Consider the following 21,814-nt stretch of genomic DNA (forward strand, 5'->3'; position numbering starts at 1 on the left):
GCTCACAATCATAAAGTGGCAAAGCACTGTGCAAAGTTCACTAACTCGACAGCTTAACACTTGAAAGCATGGCCAATAAACCCACTCGCACAACCGTAACATTAACCATTACATTTCAGAGACCACGTTCACATTTTTTCCAAAAGTTTTATTTTGCCCTTAACGGATGAAACAATTCCAACATACAAACAGGAACCAAACGTGTGGTGCCAGACCAGTGGTTTCTCCGAGATCAGACCCCCTGAATTACAACTCAAATGTTGGGGTTACACTTTAAAAAAAACACAGGGCACGGTTGAGTTTCCACCTGTGAACTTTACTTAGGTATGCCTAGAGGGCAAACGGCATATGGATTAAATAGGCTCGCGATACACTTCACGAAACTGCACGCACTTAAGAAGCAATGTTCCCTCTATCGAGGTCACGTGCACTGTACCGGTTTATAGAAACTCCTTCGACCACCAGCAGCTGCTACCTTCGCCACAAGGTTCAATAAATCGTGACAAATTGAATCGCCGGGAAGTGAAGTGTCAAAAATCCAGCCGCCACGATTATCTAACGCTCCTTCATCTAGGAATATAACATTACAGCGTTTGCCCCTTTAGACCAAGCAATCGATTTATTGAAAATAACTTAAAAATGTTCAATTGTTTGAAAACTTCCATCCACTGATCTAGAGAATTAACCTCCATATCTGGCATCACCACCAAGCTCACAAGCTGCACAACTGGAAAATACAGTTACAGGATTTTAAGTTGCCAACACGCACAACGCTTACTACACCCTCCCACGAGAGGATGGATATTCGTCCCATCGCTACGGTGGGTGGCTTTTCTACAAACAGCCCCCCTTCCCCTCCGTTACCCCACTGCTCAATTAGGGCCTCACAACACGAGATACGTAGGGATATGACTAACTTCACCGTGCCGGTCAATGCAGGTTTGGTAAAAAAAAAGTGGGAAGCATGGAATTCCAATTCAAAACATAAACCACAACTGTCGATCCTCAAAGCATACCATAGTGCAACCTCAAAAACTGCCACTGTTGTCAGCATGTTGACTGGGTTGGATCTTCAGTTTACCTACCCTGGATGAACGACTGGGACGACCCCTAGGCGGGGCGGGGCAATTCTGGCTAGGCGACTAAATTCCCAACTTTTGATATACGGAGGTCACAACTTTGAGACAAGCCTACAGATTAACAATGGCCGCTAGTTTTGGGGTGTAGATTTTTGAAGGTTGTGGAGCTTTTAAAAAGTGTGTATTAAATGTTGCGTCGACAATTAAAATACGTAACCGTTGCTACTTAGTTTTTTTTTTTAAGGAGACGGTAGTGGCGAGTGTTTGTTCGCACTGCCAGGTTTTTTTCCTCCCACCCCCCCCCCCCCCGTTTTCAAAATGTTTATTAAAACGTGAAGTATAAAAACACAATCCTAAATATAGAATGGCATGCGACAACGTACGGCTCGGTTAACTCGACTTCACAGATCCAAGTCGACACACGGGAGGTCAGGTTAAAGGACACCAATTATAAAAATCAAATCACGCACGGGCAATCGCATGATTACACGGCGGCGCGCCAAGAACAATATCTAAAACGCCACAGGAAAAACATCCTCATTTCTTCAAAGACAAATGACCAGAAAAAGAGTTTTTTTTTTCCTCCAGGTCCAAAAGCAATGAACGTGAATGACCTAAATGTACAAAAACAGCTAAGAGGTCAAGATTTACCGACATTGTATCGGGGATGATTAATTAACTACTAGGTTGGAGATAATGGCGATGCGATTTCCGAAGGAGTGTTGCCCAGGAGCGATGCCCTCCTTGATTTACGAGTCGCTCGCTGTTTATGTCAGCTTCTGTTGCAGCTCCTGGCCCTAATATGTCAGAGACACACGGGGAGACACAAGTGGGTTTAGGGATACCTCGTAGTTGCGATGCACAAGGATCTTGAGACACGGGGCTGGCTTCAAGAGGCCTTCATCCAGCAGCAGATTGGCCAAGTGCTGTTAATCATCAGCCACATTAGCCTGCAGGTAATTTAGGCATTAACAATTTGAAAAAACCTTCCCAAAAAAGGCAAGCAGCCTTGGGAGTAGCCAGAAATAGACTCGTGGACGTGTCAAAGGCACCCCATGACCCTTGTTTATGTGGATTGGCAGGTGGACAACAAGAGTCATTTTAATACAAATCCAAAGCATAGTTGCCAAGCACAGGCCCAAAGCCCCAAAACACCAAGCGGCTAGGCAGGTACAATAGAGGAACTTTTATGCATGTGAACATTTAAGATTTACCAATATGCACACCCCACCTTCTATCCTCTCGCATCACCACTTATACAAGGAGTTCCACCGTGCACGACGTTGGCACGAGCGCAAATTCCATTGCAACCATGTCTCGCAAAAAAAGGCCGTCGCTGAACTTCCCCCTCCCCACCCCCCCCCCCCCCCCTCGGACTCGAGTGGAGAGACGCCGGCCCCGCGGATCAAACCGCGTCCGCCGTACGCCACGCGGCTAGGGTGCTGCCATGGCTGCCACGCGAGGGTGGGTGGAAAAATTGAGGGACTCGCCAATCTGTGAGCATGGGGGGGGGGGGGGGGGGCTCCACACATCGCCCAACGCACGCGTTCCCCTGAGGAACAGCAGCAGCGGCGGCGATCCACCCTCGCTCACCCAGAAGCCAGACTCATTGGCTGCCTCGCGCCTCACCCGTAGCACTGCGCGATCAATCCGTTTTTTTTAATTCTAGAAATTTTGACGACGTAACGAGAGCTCATTACAAAACGCCGAGGAGGGTCCAACGATAGGGTTACTGAAAATCCGCAAATAGCTGTCCCGGTGCAACGGGACCACATGAATGGGGGGGGGGGGGGGGTGAAGAAAAGGATGGGGCCCGTCAACCGCTTTCGAATCGTTACGCGGGAGGGCGGCGACTGCGAATGAAATCCGAGGAGCTCGCGACCTCGCTCCCGCCTGCTACGGCCTTACCTCAAAGATGTTGTCCTTCTTCTTGGACGACCTCTTCTTCATCACCACCTGGGGAGACACGGCAACGTTAGCAGGGCACAGCCACTGTTATTGTATTCTTATACAAGATCATACAACAGCGGCTAGCACGCCATGCTATGCACCAGCCAACACCAGTGACGATTATACGAAGCGGTCCTGGGATTCCCCCCCCAAAGTCTACTAAACCTCAAATGAGTACCTGGTGCGGTGTAAACAATCTCCACTAGGGAGACAAAGGTAGCCAGGCGGGCCTTCATCAGTGCTCACTAACAGCACTTGACCCATCAGTGTGTGAAGGCGATATAGGGGAAGACGACGCGTCGTCTTTGGGGTGCGAATGAGCGTTAGAAATGGCAGTTATATCCACACCCACATTGCAATTGTATTTTTTTAATACAAAATCTATGATCATTCTGCTTGTTTACCCAGGAAAGCCTCACCAGAGTCAAAAAATTTTTCTGGAGGATCCGAGCTAAAATTTGCATTAAAGGGCAATCCTGTGGCTAGGTTTGAACCCAAATCGGGGCAGCATTCAGCATCGTGGTGTTCCGCCAATACCACCAGGGGTGCCACGGTGGCGAGATGTTAATTACCCTTGCCTGTTATACAGGAGGTCGTGGGTTCGATCCAGACGCCTGTATATTTGGAGTTTGCATGTCCCCCCTCCCTGTGGTCGCATGTAATTTTCTCCGGGTCGTTTGGTTTTTCCCGCCATTTAGAATTAACATACTTTTGGAGTATTTGGCCGCTATAAATTTCCACGTGATAAGCCACTTCGTTGAGTTATAATTTGTGACCAGGTCGCTTCTGAAAAAGAGCTATATAGCCGTGGGCATATGAAGTAAACTATATAAGAATATCAATTGAAAGCTTTCGTGACTGCAGGGATTCATCTTCTTGGTACTTTCGGTAAAGTCACGTAGAAGGGAAATAAAATAATAAAAATGTTTAAATTTTATTATTTCCCTTCTATGCGACTTTACCGAAAGAACCAAGAAGATCTATAAGAATAGTTGACTTCGTAGGTTTAGTTACACCGCTGCACGAGGAGTGTCGCGCGCGTTTGGGCAAAAAAAATAAAAACCCCGAATCAGACACTCACGATGACGACGATGGCTGCGACGAGGGAGAGGACGAGGACGCAGATGATGGCGATGATGCCGGGGGCCATGTGCTTCATGTTCATGCGCGGCGGCTCGTCGTCGTAGTACCACACCTGCGCGCCACGCTTGCTCAGGTCGAGCGCTTCGCGTGGCAGGCCTGGCAGCTCCCCCTTCAAAAACTGGGGGAGAAAATAAAAAAGTCAAAGCTGGAAGGATTTAATGTTTTTTGGTAAGGGAGTCAATAAATAATTATAAAGGAGAAGACTCGAAGAGAGGGCGTGAGGAGAACTGCAGACGAGTGGGGAAGGCAGCCCACGCGGTAGCGAGGAGCCAGTGCTACTAACAATTGCCCAAGTTCTGTGGTTCTCTACATATTACGGTGTTCACACTCATTACACAAAGTGCTCGCCCACAAAATGAATCGCAACACCTTGTCGATCTTGTCAAGGATCATAACAAATCACGCAAACGTCGGTCAGCCTCGCAGCGGCTTTTGGCTGACCAGCGAACAGACGGTCACCGCATGGGTGTGCTTTCAGATGCACTTCTGTGGCCGTCTGGAACGCTCTTCCTTCCGACATTATGAAACCACTGGAGCGATGCACTTTTAAATCTATATTGACAACTCACTTATTTAGAACCACTTTGTGTTTGTCGTCCTTCCCCCCGTACCTCCGATGAACACGGTTGGCAACATACGGTGCTAAAGTTCAACATCCATGTTATGGGTCAATGATCGAGCGTTTTAAGAGCACCTTACGTGGATGGGGCATCTCGGAACACTGTACTCTGCTGTACCCTTCTATCGAGCGGGCACGCACATCATCATCATCATCTCAAACATGTGAAGGGGCGTACCCCAGCGGGAGCGAACCCCAGTTGGCCACTCACCTGCTTCTCCAAGTAGTAGGCGACAGTCCCCACATCCTGATCGGCAGACGTGTTGCCGGCCTTGATGGTGATTAGAACATTTCCGGTGTCGTCCATCTACGTGGTGGGGGGGGGGCGGTGGCGACATTGATCGTTAGCGATTTGTCCTCTCGTAAAAAATTTGCATTATATTTGTCACAAATGCTTTTTTTAACAATCGGCGAGCACTAGCCCACCGGGGTCACCCAGACTGCATCACGCGGAATTCTATACGGGGAAGGAGACCTGGGAGCTCCATCTCAGAGAATGCAGCAGTTGGAGGATTCCAGCTCGGGCCGAATATTCGTGGCAATGTTTAAAAAAAAAAAAACACATCTTTGTCAATCTAATGCTGGGACGAAGGCCTTTCTCCATGCCGTATCATGTACACACGTTTGTCCATCCTATTGATCTTTCAGGCAACTTTAGTTTTAATACAAATAGAGCACTAACAATGACGTACCATGGTTTCGCTCATTTGAGAGGGGCTCAGGAGGAAGGAGTCCTGCATCACCTTTTGAAGTCTCCTAGAAAGAAGAATTTGTAAAATTAAACCTCAGCCGTCGGTAAAAAACACAATTACAAACGGATTACGTTCGATCCAATGACGTTTCACCTCCCCCCCCCTCTTTTTCAGTAACTTCCTCAAGAAGCTCGCAGCAAATTGAGTGAAACGTCAGACAATTGTGCACCAAACATCACGAAAAACACGCAGGAGCAGGTTTGGTGAATCGTCGTGGTTCGAGACAGATTCCGGAATAGATTCTTAGTCTCGTTTTGCAAGGTCCGCAAATTGTTTGTGCCATCACATTCGTGTCATCTGTCCAGTCCGCAGTCTCCAGGTCGCATCGCTTTGTCGATTCTGAATTTTAAAAATCTACAGCCTATTTAGGTAACACATGCACAGTTTAAAAATCAATTAAAATAATCCAATTTGACACGCAGAATTCGACGCGTGTACCACGAACACCTTTTTTTTTTAAATGGACAAATCCTTACGAACCAAGCGGAAGTGGTCAGACTTTCACCCAGTAACGAAATCCACCATAACCAATGGGGTCCTGCAGCAAGTCGACAACTCGCATAGAAACGTATACACTGCTGAAGAGATAACCCACGCTAACGTTTTTCTAACAATTTACAATCCACCTTTTGATAATTTCTCATTTCCCCCAACAGGAGCCCCTAAAACCCACAACAAGAAAGTTAACCGCAGGGGCGTCCCCCACCCCGCCCGCTCCCCCCCCCCCCGCCGTTTAACTTACGTCTTGAACTGCGGTTCAAGCACAGTAGGGTGCGTCATGTTCACGAAGAAGTCCAGCACGATTTGGCTGCAAGGGCAAACACACATCGGTATTAAACGTCGCACCTCATCACGACGACGACGTCGTCGTCGTCATCTGACGAGAGCACCTCTCCTCGCCACCGGCGTTTGGCCGCGGCTTTTTAAGGTCGCACGGCGCGCGAACCAGCGGCAAAGCCCTGCGCTTCACCACCCCCTTCATTTGAGGTGTTTGTTTATTTCATGAAAAATAATCGCACAACGAAAAATTATGGAAATATTGTTATTTGGTTCTTTCGGATAGCTGCGCTGTGTGCAATGTGGTGATTAGTCGCACATCGGATTAGACCTTTTGGCTGTGGCGGCCGTACTGACAGTGCGAGTGAACTCTAACCCTTCCGCCCGATTTGAGCCACTCACTCTACCCCCACCACCCCCTGGACTACTTGGCACTTGACAATCAGGTGAGGAGGATTATCTCACAATAAAAATTGGAATGGGCAAGGACTACATGTAGAATGCATTGCAATGAGCGATCATCATCACCATCAATTAGTCAACTGACAAATAACTAAATCAAACTTGGCAAGAGGCAACTTTGCCGCATTGCCAGAACTAGAAGGTAAAACACTTAAGCTATTTTTATCTTACCAGAGGAGGCCCAGAGCTGTATAGAGGCGAGGCTCTTTCTCAGAAGTGACCTGGCTAGCACATTTATAGCAGCAAAATCCTCTAAAACGCACGTTTCTAAACGTGGAGAGAAAAACCAGAGATCCCAGAGAAAAATCCACACCACCACGAGGAGAGTCATGCAAACTCCAAACACACAGCAGGCGTCAAGGGGTCAAGATCGAACCCACGACCTCCTGCGCACCATGCGAGAGGGAGAGTCGACATCGCCACCGTGCCACCACCCCCCCCCCCCCCCCCTTACTACTCACGTGCACATGACGAGCCGCTTGCATTCCGGGTCCGCGTCCACCAGCTTGTCGGTGTTGCGCACCCCGGCACTGTTGACGCACCAGCGTTGGCGCGTCGTCTCGTTGGACTGCTCCGCCCTGAAGGTGCCGTTGTCGAAGCACTTGGGGTCGTAGAGGCCGTCCGTGTCGAGACGGCCGCCGGACGCGGGACCTGAGCGGCTCTGGCGTTTCAGCGCGTCGCTCTCCTGGTGCATGAGGATGCAGCGAGGCGTCACTGCAACGCCGCCAAACGTCGACGGAGAGGAGAGGGGGGGGGGAAGAGGGACGGCGGATTCGGGACGAGAGATGATGGGGAGCAAAGGTCACCACAGGCAAGCAACTTGAACCCTTTCCCATTTCGATGGGGAAAGTCATTGGAATGGAATCAGATGAAAAAAAACTAAGATGAAATTTATTTTGTCGGTACGTCTTCAGGTCGGAAGACATACGGAGAGGCTCCCACAAGGCCATGCGGGAGGGCGTGTGGCATGGTTTGGCGCCGGCTATAAAAAAAAAAGTGCGGTCATGGTCGCTATAGCTCTCTGCGGTAAGTACAATGTCTTTAAAAACAACATCGCTATGCCTAGAAATAAAATAAACGCCGACTGCTTGTACGCTTCAGTGGTGAATGGGACCCACCCTGCAACTTTCAGACGTCTCCGAACGGGAAAGGGTTCATTACAATGTATGTTGAAGGTCTTTCGCACTGTACGTAGCCAACAGTACTAAAATCGGAAGTGTGAGGGAAGGACCACTAAACACAAAAACGGTTCTAAAAAAATATGAATGAATTGTCAATTTAGATAAGTGTATAGTTCCCAGTGGCTTCATAATAAAGCAAACGATGTAAATATATAATTCACATTTGTCTATAGCACCGTCTAAGGAAAAACATGTATGCTAGGGGGAGGTTTGAGACAAATTTACCTGCACATAAGGCAATTGCTTGAAGCGTGGTGCCCCAACCACCAGTGAATTGGCCAATCAGTATCAAGAGCCTGGCTCCTACCATAGGAATGTGGAATTTCCACCGCCGGCCAATGAAGAGCAACCACGCCATTGCTTTGTTGAGCAGGCAGGGCAGGATACCACTCAATCCCCCCGTTACATTCACGGATGAGTTGCGCATAAAATTTTTTAAAAACTTGGACTCTGGACTGTGACAAGGGTGCAGTGATTCACTCTTGCAAATGAGATCACACGCATGTCCAACATGTCCACTTGCTTACTTACAGTGTGCAGTCCGTTGGTCACCTTTGCTTAAACCACGTGAAAACCGACGCAGACTGGAATCAACAATTGCCATCAACGGTGTTAAGCAAGGACGATTTCTGGCCAGATTTTCATTTAAAAAAAACAATAAAATGGGCCAAAACTGCCTCATTTCATTAAAACTAACATTCATTCTTTGAACCTCCATCCCACCGCGCACATAAACGCAGCGACCCACCAAAATGGCCGTTGTCATAAACAAAAAACTTTGAAACTTTGATTAGCGCATCGTGAAGAACTCGTCGAGAGGAATAGATTGCTGCAGCGTTCGCCTTCAGATATAAAATGACGTCGCAACGCAGTTGATGCGAGAGCCGGGGGCTTATGGGACCTCGGGGTCCCGCCATAAGTTCTAGATTTGAAGCTTTCGTGACTGCAAGGATTCATACTCTTAGTTCTTTCGGTAAAGTCACGTGACTTTACCGAAAGAACTAAGCCTATGTATACCGCCATAAGGTTCATTTGGCAAAACATTTTTTTGCCAGATCAGTTGCGTTTCCACGAAAGCACGGACTGTCGCCTGCCATGCTCTGGGAAATTCCCCAATGACTGTGAAGGTTACTTTGTGGGGGGGGAGGGGAGTAGTGAGTCCATGAAGTATGCGCTCAAAATGCGTTAAATGGCGGGTCACGTTTGCAGGTACCGTGACCCGTGCGATGACGCCGGTTGCGCAAACACCAACGGCACGGCGGGCTCGTTAATGTGTAAGCGAGAGGGCGAGTAAACGACGAGAGTTGTGTAACACGAGACGACAGCCCCTTGCACACGGCACGCACAAGGACGGGCAAATCCGCACACCAAACTCGAACGTGCAAACACAGCCACGAGAAACCACGCAAAGAAAAAACCACCACGACGCCACACACACCACTCTGTATGTGTTGAACTTCTTTCGCACCGTACGCAACATGACTTTGTATACACCCACCACATTTCAGGCAATGCTGAACGCCCGAACCATTCGCACAACACCGCAAACCAGAATTCCCACAGAATCAGAATATTTTGATATACGATGCTTTTTCAGATGCCCATTAGTACATAACTGCCCATCTATTTACCAATAGCACTGTACACACATTGTGTAACATTTACACACATTGTGTTACATCTGCATACCCACACAACACCACACACCTTAACCGCCACTCCACATGTAGACCACACAAACACCCATATCACACCGCCAGAGCGGGAGGAGGAGAGGGGGGGACGTGACACGGGCAATGTGTGCAGAGAACAAGCGCTAAAGCCTTCACGAGCAACGAGTGGAGGGAGGATTGGGTGGGGTGGGGAAGGGACTCACGTTTCTCGCAGTTGACGATCTTGTTCTCGGGATCCTTCCACAGGGCCTTGCAGCCGCTGGTACAGTCCACGATACACTTGGTCGCGTAGGGGTTGAAGCGACACGCACTCACGCACGGGTCGACCACCCCCTTGCAGGCGGGACACATGTCTGCGGGAGGGGTTGATGGGAACGATGGTCACGGACATGGAATCAGGTGTATTCTCCTCCAAATGGCAGGGATGCGGACTGATAAAGTTGACCATCCAATGTCGTAAATATATAAGCTAAAATTCCCTCCACCTTATCACCGAGAGCGCTGTTGTCCGCACGTTAAATGTATTTCCCACCGTACGAAGCCAACCAGTGCTAAAATCAGGAGGCTGCGCCAGGAAGGACAAAATGAACGCAAAAAAAACCACGTGCTCGGGGAGGGGGGTGGTGGTGGTGGTGACTTGACGTGTCGCAGAATTCATTCAATCCCCTCACGCGATCGCCAACCCTTTTAAGAGACCTCGGTCCACACAGCAGCGAATAACATTTCTCCACCCGCTCTGCATACGAGCGCTCTGCTCTGTTGATCGCACGACGGTAAAAGCGATCATTTTAATTCCTCAGGGGAGGCGGAATCTAGCCACCATTTATAAGTGCAGCCATTGGTGACGGGGCAGAGCCGCCATTAAAACTCGCCAAGACTTGAGAACCCCATATTATAGAAGTCACAGGAGCAGATTTTATTGAACCCATGCGCATCTCATGGAGCCAAATGATCGAAGCCGCCAGGTGCGTTACTGCGTAGTGTGTGGGGGGGGGTCTGTGGTTGAGACATCCGGCACGCTGGGGGAAGTTCTTGTCAAGGAGGCGCAACATGGGCAAGGATGCCACTGGAGCTATGCACACCTTTAAATCTAGGATTGATAACCAATTTCTTTGGATATGTCGTGTTTATAGTTTGTCGTTTTCCCCCCGCGCCTCCAATTAACACGGTTGGCTACGTACGGGTGCAGAAGAAGAAGGTCAACATACATACACGGGCAAGGTCCCTGAACGACCTGGAGTGATGGAGGTGTTATTACACACCCACGAGGGTGCCCCGAAACCTTCCGGCAAGTCCATAAATTGTCACTTTTCAGGCATCCTCTCTCTCCGACAGTCACCACACCCCGACAGATGAATCTTTAACAATGGCCACGCTAAACACTGGCGTAAGGCAGAGGCAGCCTCGCCCCAAAGTCGTACCGCAACACAACCCCAGCATCAGATTACCCAAAGAAAAGCCTCACCCCAACCAACAGCAACACGAATCTAAAGGTTACACATTGGGCGATCCATGTATAGATACCCCCACTGAAATGAAATCGGGTGAATTTATGGTTAACATTTTATTCCAAAGCCTTTTGGTCACCCTCCAATCTCAAAAACAAGTAATACCAGCTCCAAACGTTATACATAGTGTCTAACGGCAGCCGTTGTTATTTGCTTACAACATTTAATGAGATGCATAAGCCGAGGTCATTGGGGTCATGATTACAAATCGGTAAGTTATCTATAAATGAATCACCCTGGATTAACAAATTGCTTATTTCAATATGCAACTTATGAAGCCAACAAGGCGCGTGGCCTTGGTGGTGGAAGTTATAGCAGCGCAAACACCAACTTTACTACTATCGGCCGTGCTGTAGAATCACCCTCCCCATAAATTTCGATTTAAAGCTTTCGTGACTGCAGGGATTCATTTTCTTGGTTCTTTCGGTAAAGTCACGTAGAAGGGAAGTAATACAAATTATAATAATAATAATAATAATAAAATAAAACATAATAAACATAATAAAATAATTCTCACGAAATAAAATAATTCTCACGAAACGTCGTGAGAATTATTTTATTATGTTTTATTTTTATCATTTTATTACTTCCCTTCTACGTGACTTTACCGAAAGAACCAAGAAGAAGCCTCCCCATAGTAGCCATCGATAACGGTCCATAAAGGGCACAACAAGGCACTTGGCCGGTCCATCTCAGCAGGGCATTCACTCCGGCTGCAATCCCATCACCCGTCTTGCCGTCTGGGTAAAGGGCCCTAACCACGCAACGTTCCACCCAGCCCCAACAAGGTGTTTTGTTGATGTCTAACGATACATCGACAAACCTCACGGTACCACGTTCGCTTACGAACTCGTGCATGGCTCATGATCGTCTCGCCACGGAAACCGCTAACACATTCGTCAAATAAAGAGATATTTTCGAACCGACGAGAGATTTTCGTTAGGTGGGTGTGTGGGGGGGGCTCCATTTTCTATACTGGATAACTCTTAAAGCCCATTCCCGTGTGTAACGTTTCATACATTTGGGCCATTTATCTCTCTCGACAAAACATTACGCTCCGTGGTTTGAACGATTCCCTTAAATGTGTGGTTCGCTTTATTTATTTATTATTAAACGCCACTTCCTCGTCAGGCGCGCGCACACCTCAACATGCACGCGCGCGTAATACATCTTACGTGGTTCCTGTTTCTCGTTAACAAAAAAAACCCCCACGACCCCCTCAATATACCAAACGCCCAATGTTTGGGGCCCAGGGAGTGTTTAAACAGGCGGGGGTGAAAATACATTTTTTTTGTAATACTATACACGTTGGTCATGCACGCATTTGCTCAGGCATTTCCACTTATCAAGGTGGTTTATTTTACTTCGTTTGGCCACGTTTCCCCCGCCGGTAACCCCTAGCCACCGCCCGTCTCTAGGCAGCAGTGGAGCTCGAAAGTTGTCGTTTCGTTCCAAAATGGCAGCCGCCACCACTCCCGCCCATCTCCACGTTAAAAGTCTCCTCGCCAGTCGGAGCGAAGGACCAATTTTTGTTGGTTGTCGTCGTTACAAAATGTATTCGATTTTAATACACTTTGGGTCAATTCTGGTAAACGATCCGCTTACGGACGTCATCTTTAACGAGTTAAGTCTCCGCAGCATTGCTTTAGCGGTGCTGTTTGTCGCTGGCCGCTTGGCGTTTTGGGGCCATCTCCGATTAAAATTAGACCTTCACCACTCGCCCGTCGTGTTAAGTTGATATATTGCTTTTAAAAACAAAGATTATTTTAAAAACAAAGATTATTTTAAAAACAAAGATTATTTTAAAAACAAAGATTATTTTAAAAAAAACGTTCGTGAACTAATTTGGGTCAATACTGGAGATGGTTACACCTTTTTAAACGTCGTCCTCAACGACGCACGTAACATCATCGCAGTTGTTAATAGGTAGTCGACGTTTTATATTAAAATATTATATTAAAATACCGTATATACCCCCACCACACTCCGCACAGGTGAGCCGCTCTACCCCTCACAGGTGAGCCGCTCTACCCCTCACAGGTGAGCCGCTCTACCCCTCACAGGTGAGCCGCTCTACCCCTCACAGGTGAGCCGCTCTACCCCTCACAGGTGAGCCGCTCTACCCCTCACAGGTGAGCCGCTCTACCCCTCACAGGTGAGCCGCTCTACCCCTCACAGGTGAGCCGCTCTACCCCTCACAGGTGAGCCGCTCTACCCCTCACAGGTGAGCCGCTCTACCCCTCACAGGTGAGCCGCTCTACCCCTCACAGGTGAGCCGCTCTACCCCTCACAGGTGAGCCGCTCTACCCCTCACAGGTGAGCCGCTCTACCCCTCACAGGTGAGCCGCTCTACCCCTCACAGGTGAGCCGCTCTACCCCTCACAGGTGAGCCGCTCTACCCCTCACAGGTGAGCCGCTCTACCCCTCACAGGTGAGCCGCTCTACCCCTCACAGGTGAGCCGCTCTACCCCTCACAGGTGAGCCGCTCTACCCCTCACAGGTGAGCCGCTCTACCCCTCACAGGTGAGCCGCTCTACCCCTCACAGGTGAGCCGCTCTACCCCTCACAGGTGAGCCGCTCTACCCCTCACAGGTGAGCCGCTCTACCCCTCACAGGTGAGCCGCTCTACCCCTCACAGGTGAGCCGCTCTACCCCTCACAGGTGAGCCGCTCTACCCCTCACAGGTGAGCCGCTCTACCCCTCACAGGTGAGCCGCTCTACCCCTCACAGGTGAGCCGCTCTACCCCTCACAGGTGAGCCGCTCTACCCCTCACAGGTGAGCCGCTCTACCCCTCACAGGTGAGCCGCTCTACCCCTCACAGGTGAGCCGCTCTACCCCTCACAGGTGAGCCGCTCTACCCCTCACAGGTGAGCCGCTCTACCCCTCACAGGTGAGCCGCTCTACCCCTCACAGGTGAGCCGCTCTACCCCTCACAGGTGAGCCGCTCTACCCCTCACAGGTGAGCCGCTCTACCCCTCACAGGTGAGCCGCTCTACCCCTCACAGGTGAGCCGCTCTACCCCTCACAGGTGAGCCGCTCTACCCCTCACAGGTGAGCCGCTCTACCCCTCACAGGTGAGCCGCTCTACCCCTCACAGGTGAGCCGCTCTACCCCTCACAGGTGAGCCGCTCTACCCCTCACAGGTGAGCCGCTCTACCCCTCACAGGTGAGCCGCTCTACCCCTCACAGGTGAGCCGCTCTACCCCTCACAGGTGAGCCGCTCTACCCCTCACAGGTGAGCCGCTCTACCCCTCACAGGTGAGCCGCTCTACCCCTCACAGGTGAGCCGCTCTACCCCTCACAGGTGAGCCGCTCTACCCCTCACAGGTGAGCCGCTCTACCCCTCACAGGTGAGCCGCTCTACCCCTCACAGGTGAGCCGCTCTACCCCTCACAGGTGAGCCGCTCTACCCCTCACAGGTGAGCCGCTCTACCCCTCACAGGTGAGCCGCTCTACCCCTCACAGGTGAGCCGCTCTACCCCTCACAGGTGAGCCGCTCTACCCCTCACAGGTGAGCCGCTCTACCCCTCACAGGCGAGCCGCTCTACCCCTCACAGGCGAGCCGCTCTACCCCTCACAGGCGAGCCGCTCTACCCCTCACAGGCGAGCCGCTCTACCCCTCACAGGCGAGCCGCTCTACCCCTCACAGGCGAGCCGTTCTACCCCTCACAGGCGAGCCGCTCTACCCCTCACAGGCGAGCCGCTCTACCCCTCACAGGCGAGCCGCTCTACCCCTCACAGGTGAGCCGCTCTACCCCTCACAGGTGAGCCGCTCTACCCCTCACAGGTGAGCCGCTCTACCCCTCACAGGTGAGCCGCTCTACCCCTCACAGGTGAGCCCGCTCTACCCCTCACAGGTGAGCCGCTCTACCCCTCACAGGTGAGCCGCTCTGCCCCTCACAGGTGAGCCGCTCTACCCCTCACAGGTGAGCCGTATTACCCCTCACCCCTCACAGGTGAGCCGTATTACCCCTCACCCCTCACAGGTGAGCCGTATTACCCCTCACCCCTCACAGGTGAGCCGTATTACCCTTCACCCCTCTCAGGTGAGCCGCTCTACCCCTCACAGGTGAGCCGCTCTACCCCTCACAGGTGAGCCGTATTACCCCTCACAGGTGAGCCGTATTACCCCTCACCCCTCACAGGTGAGCCGTTCTTCTAACGCTCACCTCGCAAAAGGAGAATGTTCCAACCCTCATCTAGCACAGGCGAGTTCTCCCACCCTCACCGCACAGGTGAGCGTTTCAATCCTCACCACACAGGTGAGGGTCAAAATCCCTCGCCACCACCCGCAGCCTCACCTTGAGCAGAAACTCGGGCGACCATGCCGAGAACGAGAGCCAGCGCCACCATCACGAGAGGCGTGGAGGCCATCATCATCATCGTCGTGGACAACACCACCACAACCCTTTCTTCTCGCTCCTGTTGTCGCCGTGGATTTTATTCACCAAAAGGACACCGCGCCAGGTGAGACAAGACGGCAGGTAAATGTGGAACGCGCGAAGATCGAGGATGAAATGGCGTCTCGTTCCTGTTCCTCTTCCTCCTCCTCGCCGCGCAGGTGAAGTCGAAGCGACCTGTGCGGCGGATTCACGTCACGGCAGGGGGGCGAGAGGGTGGCTGGGTGGGGGAGGGACGAGGCTTTTTAAATAGTTCACTTCAATATATATTTATTTACGCGTTCCACAATGGCTCTTGCTCCTCCTCCTTCTCCTCTTCGCGTCCGGTCACGCCTCCCGCACCCACACGCAGGCGGGGGCGGGGTGTGCGTATAGCAAGAGCGTTGATACGTTGCAACTTTGCCAATAACAACAAGATGTGTGATCCCCATCATCATTCACATCATCATGGTCAAATCCACTGCTGGATGAAGGGATCACCCCTCCCACTCCCGCCCCCCCCAAAATTGCCGCTATCTCGAAATGCTCCTGCGATGTGATACGACCAGATGATGTCATCGCCTCGGTGAGTGTGTAGCGTCGTCATCATCATAGCCAGGCGCATGGTCGACTCCACTGCTGGATGAACGACTTGCCCGCACCCCCTACCACTAGCCCTCAAACGCCGGGCCACTTTTCACGACCCCGCGATGGGAAATTAAATTTCCTCGCGCAGACCTGAGCACACGCGCTGATTTCATCGCTCCGTCCGTCCCGATGAAGTCCTCCCTCTGCTCTTCCTTTGACTGCCACTCCGCTGTTAGTCTTCGCCGCTGCCTGTGGCCCCCTTCGCGCCTGCGACGTCTCCTGCACAAGCCCATTTACTGTGCTCAACAGTAAATCCGAGGTATCTCACCTGCGTATGTTCTCTGATACCCTTTCAGTCCATCGGTGTAATTCCAAGCGTGCATGTCCGCATGGCTTTGTGGTGTATTTGTCCAGTTTTGGTTCTATTAACCTCGTCGCTGTCGATGTTTGTGGTATTTACGACGCGGTTGACACCGGCGCCATGAGTTCGATTATTTGGCCACGGCTAACATCAGTAGCGAGTGATATCCGAACCAGTCCTGGCTAGCGTCCGACCCATCACCATCCCGCAACTAACCGTCGTGGTGAAGTATGGTTAAACAACCACCGGGACCCTCAGGGCGTACCGGGTCCTTCAAACAGCAATGGATTGTGAAAAAATATAGTTTAGTTTTTTTATTATCTAGAAAGGTGTCTGGTGATATTCATAATAAAGGTTTTTGGGTTAGATCGCGTTATTTATAAATGTGTCGTAACCCTCCACCACCCGACACGGCCAAACAGTAAAAAATGTGTCACGTTTACAAAGGACAAATAGTTCACTACTTTAGCCCACCGGTGTGTTGAAGAGTAAATCAACATCATTTAAAATTTGAGTACGACGTTTCGCTGGTAATAACATCCAGCATGTCTGGTGATAATTGATCAACCGCTATTCTTACACTATGAGATCTCTTTTACCAGTGGCAAAATATAATGGTAGGTTTTTACCCTTTTAACTGGTACAAAACTGACACCTTTATTCAAGGCATCATGTTTGCAATGACCACAACACAAGTAGTCATCTGGCCCTACACCAATGGGGACTAGGCTCTAAAGAAAGCCGTCTCGGGTGTGGGCCAATCAACTTCAAGGACAGTGCATATTATTATCCTTATCAGAGTTGCTTCTTTTTGTTTGCTTTATTGACTACTTGTGTTGTGGTCATTGCAAACATGATGCCTTGAATAAAGGTGTCAGTTTTGTACCAGTTAAAAGGGTAAAAACCTACCATTATACGCTATTCTTACACAGCACATGGTGACGATGGTATGAAGGCTGGTATGCCGTGTACTGTATTGCGAATATTTGAGATGGTTCAGCTGTTTATTGTCACAGAAATGTTACCAAACAGATGTAACAACACACACACACAGGTAGAGAGAGAGGTGTACATCATTGCAATTATTACTCTTTGGTTGTTTCGGTAAAGTCGCGTAGATATAAAACAAAATAAATTAAATCACGACGTTTCGGGCACAACACAAGCGTCCGTCATCAGGTGGGACAACCACAGCATGAAACGACTGCTGAGGCGGGCACTGCCTCAGCAATTTATTTTGTTTTATATCTACGTGACTTTACCGAAAGAACCAAAGAGTATGTATGGATTCCTGCAGTCACGAAAACTTGAAATCTAGATTGCAAGTATTGTTCAACATTTCTCAGCCTTATCCAGGCCACCAGATCGGTAGAACTAAACGTGTGACCATTATGTAGCTTAGATCAGCAACTCAAAAAGAGTTGAGAATATGTAACCCATTCACCAAGATCAAGCCCAGGACAACGTCGCTTGAAGATGGTCGAGACTAACAGCGGAGTGGCAGCCAAATGAGGGAAGTGATGACGTAAACTCGTGTGCTGGATGGATTGTTACATCGGTAGGGATGGGAAGGCGACAGCTTGGGGGGAGGCCTTCATCCAGCAGTGGATATATCATGACTGACGCTGATGTGTGTCTTTGTTTGAGTGGAGATATGACTCATATCACCATATCCTCTTCCCTGCAGACGAAGAGTCACCAGCACCGCGTGAGTCAACAGTCACGGCAGCAATGCGACACGGCTACGCGCCACTGATGAAGCCTAGTAGCGGTGACGCGTTGTGTCAAGGCTTGTGCAGGGAGGGCTTTATCCAGCAGTGGATAGAGAATGGACGATCGTGATATCTAGTCGCGGAAGCGCAGTGGTTTGGTGATGCCGTCATCCCGCTGCGGCTAGACGACGGCCAATGCTTTCATCGTCGATGAATACAAGACGGTACCGGGCAGCGTGAGATGTGGCAAGCTAAGCCGTGATGAGTCTGGACAGCGCTTTGGATGGGTGACCGTCATGCACAGCGGGCGTTAGCGCTGCGTTGCGGGCAGCTGCGGTGCACGAGCAAAACAACAACAACAACAACAAACTCTTTGGTTCTTTCGGTAAAGTCAGGTGGGAAAACTGATGACGGACGCTTGTGTTGCACCCGAAACGTCGTGATCTAGTTGATTTTATACCGACGTGACTTTACCGAAAGAACCAAAGAGTATGGATTCCTGCAGTCACGAAAGCTTCAAATCAAGATTGAATAACAACAAACTCAACTCATTTGTCAGCAACGCTGCGCGGCCCGAAAATGAAACGACAGGCGACGTTTCGGACGATGGCCCTCCTCCATAGCGAACCGATGACACAAGGTGATGATTGTATCCACGATTGAAGCGTAGTCGTCGTTCATCTTCTACCAAGAAGCCGAAATGTCGCCAATGGCATATTATTGTTTATAGCCACGCGCTGTTGTTGATGAGTAAGAAGTGTGACCCCCATGTCGAGCCGTCAGCACCGTGTGTCGTCTTGGCCAGCGCCACGCGTGACTCGTTCGGCACGGCGCGCCTAATTTGGGCAGAGCGTTTCCGGGGCAAGTGGCGTGATGCGCCAAGGTGAATGGAATGTTCGATGATGTCATTGGCAAAGGTAAGTTTGGTCGGGAGGTGAGGTCACAATCATCATCAGCATCATCGTCATCATCGGCAGCCATGGTCTGTCCACTGCTGAATGACGGGGATGCCCCCCAAGCCGTCGCCATCTCTCACGTTTCTGCGACGTGATCCTCAGCGCCTGTTGCACGCACGAGCTAGATGGCATCGCTCCATCTCCCCTCGATGGCATCGCTCCATCTCCCCTCGATGTCCTCGAGCACGCGGTCCAGTGCCGGATGATCCTAGTAGCAAAAGTAGCTACATATGCTACGGGCCCCGCACTTTCAAGGGCCCCGCGCTAAATGCTTTCAAACTATCAATTCAGATTCAGCGATTCTGCACTTGCTCTATTACTATAGTACTATACCGCCTTCAACTTTTACGAACGACTGGGTGTTTAAGGTTAGCGATTTGTCGTATTATCTGGCTGTATAGCAAATGAAACAATACAATTACTTTACTGTGCAAGTAAAACATGTGTGTTTTAATATTTATGTGATTTATTTGTTTGGGGCTCCTTTATAACATATGCGACAGGCCCCGCACTCGCTTAATCCGGCAGTGATGCGGTCCATTTCTCCCTTGGCTGCCACTCCGTCGTGAGTCTTGACCATCGGTCGCCATCCCTGTAACCATGACGTGTCCTGCCCAAGCACACATTCATTCATTTTGTTATATGTTTGAATTATGTCATTCTCTGTTCCGGCTGTCCCTGATCGCGAGGTTATGTGATGCAGGTGCGAGGGGCGACGCAGGTGAGGTAGGTGAGGTGTGTGATGCAGGTGAGGCGTGTGATTGTGTGATGGAGGTGAACGATGTGGGATAGGTGAGGTGTGTGTGATGCAGGTTAGACAGGTTAGACGGGTAAACGAGAGGGGGGGGGATCAAGGTGGCGTGAATCACCGTGCTCGGCAAACCCGACACTCCGGCCACGTGGTTCCACAGATTCACAACAACACACCCTGCCGATGCGGGCACAAATACGACTTGATAAACAACCGCAGAGAAACAGACTCATTCACCCAAGCATGTTAACAGCAGAGGTGTGGACTCGAGTCATGTGACTTGGACTCGAGTCAGACTCGAGTCATGAATTTGATGACTTGCGACTCGACTTGGACTTGCATAACAATGACTTTGTCCCACCTATGAGATGTGGACTCGAGTCATGTGACTTGGACTCGAGTCAGACTCGAGTCATGAATTTGATGACTTGCGACTCGACTTGGACTTGCATAACAATGACTTTGTCCCACCTCTGGTTAACAGTGGCGGATACAAAGAAGGAGGGGGGTGGGGCTTAGGGGTGATCACCCCCCGCCCCCCCCCCCCGTGTTCACACAAAGCTTAAGATGGGATATTTATTTATTTAACAACGCAGGGCCCCCCATTTAAAAGGGTTGATAGTTCAAGACCGCTCCCCACTTTCACGACAGGAGTGGTCCAGAAGTCTTGTGACCCCCAATTAATTGACCCCTACCTATCCTTTTTTTCATTTGCATTTTCATTTATGTTTTAAATAAACCTTATTAAAAAAATGTTTTAGAGAATTCAATGGGGGTCACAAGACATCTGGAACACCCTGTACATTCAAAGGCACCTGTCAATAGATTAGTGCGCGTGTAACTCGACATATATAACAAAGACTTGATAGCAGGACAAACACTGGCATACATTAAGTGAATTGATTCCCATTAGCATACAGGTACTCATGTGCAGCTACAGATAAATATATTGTCAATCCACTGCTGGATGAGAGTAGGCCGCGCCCTGCGAGCCGTTTGGGGATGATGTGACCATACTTCACCAGGCTGGTCAGTGCGGGTTTGTGAAGGCCGAGGGAACATAGGAGTACAGTGCAGCGCAACAGTGGATGCTCATGCAGCCTGTTTCATGCGGGGTAATCGCCGCCATCAAACTTCTATCCAAGCTCAGCCCGTGCTGAGCATACGACGCCTGAGGGGCCGTCCATAAATGACGTCACGCACTTGGAGGGGGGGGGGGGTCAGACATGTATGACGATGTGTGACGAGGGGGGGGGGGGTTGAGAAATGTGACGTCACATCAAAATGCGCAACTTTCAATAAATATAGACAACACGTTCTACTTAATTAAATAGACTTTTTTTTATAAACGTTTTCTCCGACAACATCAGAGTGCAGCGCCACATTAAATACGCACTGCAATGACAATAGTTTAAAGAGATTTGAAGCATGTTTTATTTTGGGGGGGGGGGCAGAGCTTTGTGACGTCATATTTGAGGGGGGGGGGGTCAGACATTTGTGACGACGTATAACGAGGGGGGGGGGGGTAAAAAATCGTCCAAAATCGCGTGACGTCATTTATGGACGGCCTCTGAAGACATCTTGTGCATTCCGATTGGTTCATGATACGTTCACATCTCCGCTTCTCCCCCGTAATGATGTTTGCACACCGGTTATTGGTACCCCATATAACGCTGTGAGTCATAGGTACACATCAGCGTGCTTGTGTTATGATCCCAAGAAGGTTGCCACCTAATCCCCAGACCAAACCTGGACATACCCCCCCCCTCTCTCTCATTCAGCCGAGTTCTATCACCAAGACAGCAACACCGATACCACGAGGTCTTGGTACAAATCAATTCCTGTTGGCACCTCGACACGCGGATCGCCACCTTGACAATGTCCGGGTGAAACCGGGACGGGTGGCAACTCGTCTCGATCCG

General features: G+C 50.1%; 1 protein-coding gene across 1 annotated transcript; it reads right to left on the reverse strand.

Annotated features, from left to right (window-relative positions):
• Positions 1-127: 127 nt before the first annotated feature.
• Positions 128-15,782, reverse strand: LOC144727375 (epithelial cell adhesion molecule-like). The gene is made up of 9 exons (XM_078606146.1): positions 15,447-15,782; positions 9,840-9,989; positions 7,244-7,496; positions 6,286-6,351; positions 5,484-5,547; positions 5,003-5,098; positions 4,111-4,290; positions 2,988-3,035; positions 128-1,876 (listed from the first exon to the last, which is right to left on the reverse strand). Exons 1-9 carry the CDS (start codon positions 15,526-15,528, stop codon positions 1,847-1,849), a joined length of 969 nt encoding a protein of 322 aa, XP_078462272.1. The 5' UTR covers positions 15,529-15,782; the 3' UTR covers positions 128-1,846.
• Between the last annotated feature and the right edge of the window lie 6,032 nt (positions 15,783-21,814).

The sequence above is a fragment of the Lampetra planeri genome, chromosome 25, assembly GCF_965212315.1.
Source record: "Lampetra planeri chromosome 25, kcLamPlan1.2.h2, whole genome shotgun sequence".
Lineage (NCBI taxonomy): Eukaryota > Metazoa > Chordata > Hyperoartia > Petromyzontiformes > Petromyzontidae > Lampetra > Lampetra planeri.